This window comes from Penaeus chinensis, chromosome 2, assembly GCF_019202785.1.
Source record: "Penaeus chinensis breed Huanghai No. 1 chromosome 2, ASM1920278v2, whole genome shotgun sequence".
Taxonomy (NCBI): Eukaryota; Metazoa; Arthropoda; class Malacostraca; order Decapoda; family Penaeidae; genus Penaeus; species Penaeus chinensis.
Window position 1 is genome coordinate 35,783,200 of NC_061820.1, and position 3,540 is coordinate 35,786,739.

Below are 3,540 nucleotides of genomic sequence, written 5' to 3' on the forward strand. Positions count from 1 at the left end.
CACTGGAGAAGGGAATAGATATACTAACAGAACTCTTGGTTGGGCGCTATTGCTAGCCATATGGCGCTTTATATAAGTTTTATTTCACTCTTGGTCTCATTCACTCATAATAGTAGAGTCATTTCTCTGTTGGTATTTTTTTTACTGTTGGGATGCTTATATTAGCCATTTGACAGACTACCAATGTTGCAATAGACTGAATTTCTATTATAGAGTCTATATCATCTCATTGTGATAAAAGCATCATAAATTAGAGATTAAAACAAAAAAAAATGATTTCTTACTTTTGTAACCAAATATGATAAAAAAAATCAGTAATGGGGAACAAGAAATAACCATGCTTATAGCTGCAAGTGCCACAGCTCAAAACAGCTGTGTTGGCATAGGGACACATTGCAGATGCTGCACTTGTTCTGGGTTATTTCCCTTTTCAATTCAGATGGCACATCTTGCAATGCTGGTTCTCAGACTGCAGAGCCGGCATCAGGTCGTGTTTTGTAACTGCTAGAAGTTGTAACTCTTATACACATCATGGTTGAATACCCTTGTTTTTCTGTTGGTGATAGGCAGAAGAAGTGCTATCTACAGTATATTTGTTATTTCAAAGGACACCTATTTAGTAAGTAATGGACAAATTATGATAATGAAAATGACAATTGTTAGTCACCAAACCAAAATGATACTCGTAGATTGATAATGAAGAATGGTGCCACTGCCTCGACAACTGTCATTAGCCATGCCTTGTTGCCAATACAGTGTTGAACACCTTTTGCCATGGATCATGTTTCTGTAGCCAAATATGAAAAGATTTTAACCCATCTTGGAGTGTAATTTAAGAGTAATTTTCATAATACATGTAGTAATAATAGTTTCTGTTAATTCCATTGGCACGGATGGCAAGAATACATTCCATGCCTACTGTAATATAAAATCAGTTATTGTCTTCACACATAGATGGCTTTACAAGTGCTTAGTCACCAAGGAGTCAAAAATTAGTCCTACCTATCTCACCTGTTCACCCCCTTATATTTTAAAGTTTTGAAAAGTGCCTTTTGTATGATTTCACATTTTTTAATATTACCAAGATTTTAATAACAATTTAATAATCATAATATCAATAAGAATTATAACAGTATCGATTTCAATTGTAATAAAAAGAAAAACACCTCATGCTAATCAAAGGAATGGGGAAATCAGGATCGATCACTAGGATCTACTGCTAGACTCCTTGCTGGCTGAGCACATGTGAATTTTGAGCCAACAAAATTCACAAGAATAATTACAGGAGACGATATATAAATGGTGATTGGATTAAAATTTGATGGTCTGTATCACTACTATTTATTTGAATTATTTGTTTTATGTACTACAATATTACATGCATGTTAGTCATAACAACAATTCAGTTGACTATTGCTCTTAGTGTAAACCTCATATTTCCTCCCTCCTAGGGTGTAGAATACCAGATTCTGCCAGAACATGGCCTCTGTGCGAGGGCCCTCTACGACTACCAGGCTGGTAAGACTATAATTCTGTTTATAGTTCTTGTGCAGTTTTCATGCCTTGTTTATGGCTAGAGCTGGAATAATTTATGTACGTAGTATATGATAAGGTTTTAGTCTTTGTAAAGATTGAGTGGTAGTTCAGTAGTCCTTATTTAATGAATGGTTAATAGTCTATAGATATGAGAAGTAAGTCCTGTAAGGTATATAGATATGAGAAGTAAGTCCTATAAGGTACCCAGTCTTAGTCTTAGGGAACAAGCCTGTAGTTTCTTTTCTGATGTGGGGTAAACATTTTTAAGAATTTGTTCCTAACTGAAGTAATGACTTATATAATGGAGTCCCACTGTACTGATGTAATTTTTATATTATGTAATATTTTTGTCACTCATTCCATAGCAGGATTTTCATGAAACTTTTTGAAGTTTTCAAAGTTGCAGCTCTATGTACTGCTTTGAGATTTTCCAGAATTCTTCTCTATGTCTTTAAAATTATTATTTATTCACATACATTTGCTTTTCTTTGTGCAAGAAAAAATTTAGTATCATAGCTTGCGTTGTTCTCCATTTCCATGAGAATCATAGCTTTCACTGCTTATACTTTTTAACATTATCCTTAGTTCTTGCTGTCATGTGTTTCCCTTTCCAGCTGATGACAGTGAGATAACCTTTGACCCATCTGAGATTATCACAAACATCGACCAGATTGACGAGGGATGGTGGCAAGGCATTGGTCCCGATGGGATGTTCGGTCTTTTCCCGGCCAATTACGTAGAGCTAATCAACCAGCCGCCAGTTTGAGCTTCAGCCTGGGGTCCTAATTCTGTATTCTAGAGGAAAGGTTTAGAGAGTGTGGTTCTTGGGCTCTCACATTCATGGACACACTCCAGTATGTGTTGGTTGGTTTGGAAGGAACTTTCTGTATTGATGGTGGTACTTACTGTCAAAAGTTGTAAATTTTATCCAGTTAGATGGTCTTTTGGATCAGTATTTATGCAAGTATTTTCAGAATGAAATTACAGAAGTATACAATGAGATTGTATTTGATAGATTTGTAATCTCGGATTAGGATTCATTCTACACACCTACGTGCAAATGCTTCCAGACATACACCCACACCCACACCTAATCCTGTACTTGCACTCACACTCACACTCACACTCACACTCACACTCACACTCACACTCACACTCACACTCACACTCACACTCACACTCACACTCACACTCACACTCACACTCACACTCACACTCTCACACACACACACACACACACACACACACACACACACACACACACACACACACACACACACACACACACACACACACACACACACACTCAAATCTACACCTACCCTTACACCTACACCCACATCTATACTTTTACCCATTCCTGTTCTCATTCCTACTCCCCCCCCCCCCCCCCATCTGTAATTGGATTGGCATCAGGTTGATTTAATATGCAAAAAGATATAAACACATATCTACTAATATTGTTCATAGACGCATACAAACACACGTCTTCATGCTAATGCACACACACAAATATGCCCCCAAACGCACTCTCACAACTCTGAATTGTACATTACTTTTTTTTAACCAGAAGCAAAATGCAGTGGTTAGAAGTTTCCAAAAGTCTTTCCCTTCTTGAATATTTATGGATTCCTTAAAAACATTTAGAGATTGAAACGAGAAAAGGTAGTCTGAGAGTATAAGCACTATATAAGTATGGCGTAGGTACGTTATACTATTTTTATACCTGAAAGGAGACTTTGTATTTTGGAGTTGAGAAGGAAGAAGGTCTCTGGCTCTTGTCAACGTACTTAATATAATATCTGTTTGAAAGATTTTCTTTGCTTCCATTTTTTAAATTTTAAGTTATTGTTCTGTCTGTTGCACCCTCTCCCTCTCAGAAATTAAGTCATACCCCTTTTGTGTTTTATTATTATTATTATTATTATTATTATTATTATTATTACTATTACTATTACTATTACTATTATTATTATTATTATTATTATTATTATTATTATTATT

The 3,540-nt window shown here is 35.7% G+C and overlaps 1 protein-coding gene across 4 annotated transcripts in view; it reads left to right on the plus strand.

Moving 5' to 3' along the window:
* Window positions 1-2,734, plus strand: part of LOC125031643 (drebrin-like protein B) — a 26,766-nt gene extending 24,032 nt beyond the window's left edge. For all 4 annotated transcript variants that reach the window (XM_047622535.1, XM_047622544.1, XM_047622529.1 and 1 more), the window contains 2 exons: window positions 1,452-1,518; window positions 2,151-2,734. In XM_047622535.1, coding sequence (XP_047478491.1) covers window positions 1,452-1,518; window positions 2,151-2,302 — 219 coding nt within the window. In that variant the 3' untranslated portion in view covers window positions 2,303-2,734. The remainder of the gene's footprint in view (window positions 1-1,451; window positions 1,519-2,150) is intronic.
* Window positions 2,735-3,540: the final 806 nt, after the last annotated feature.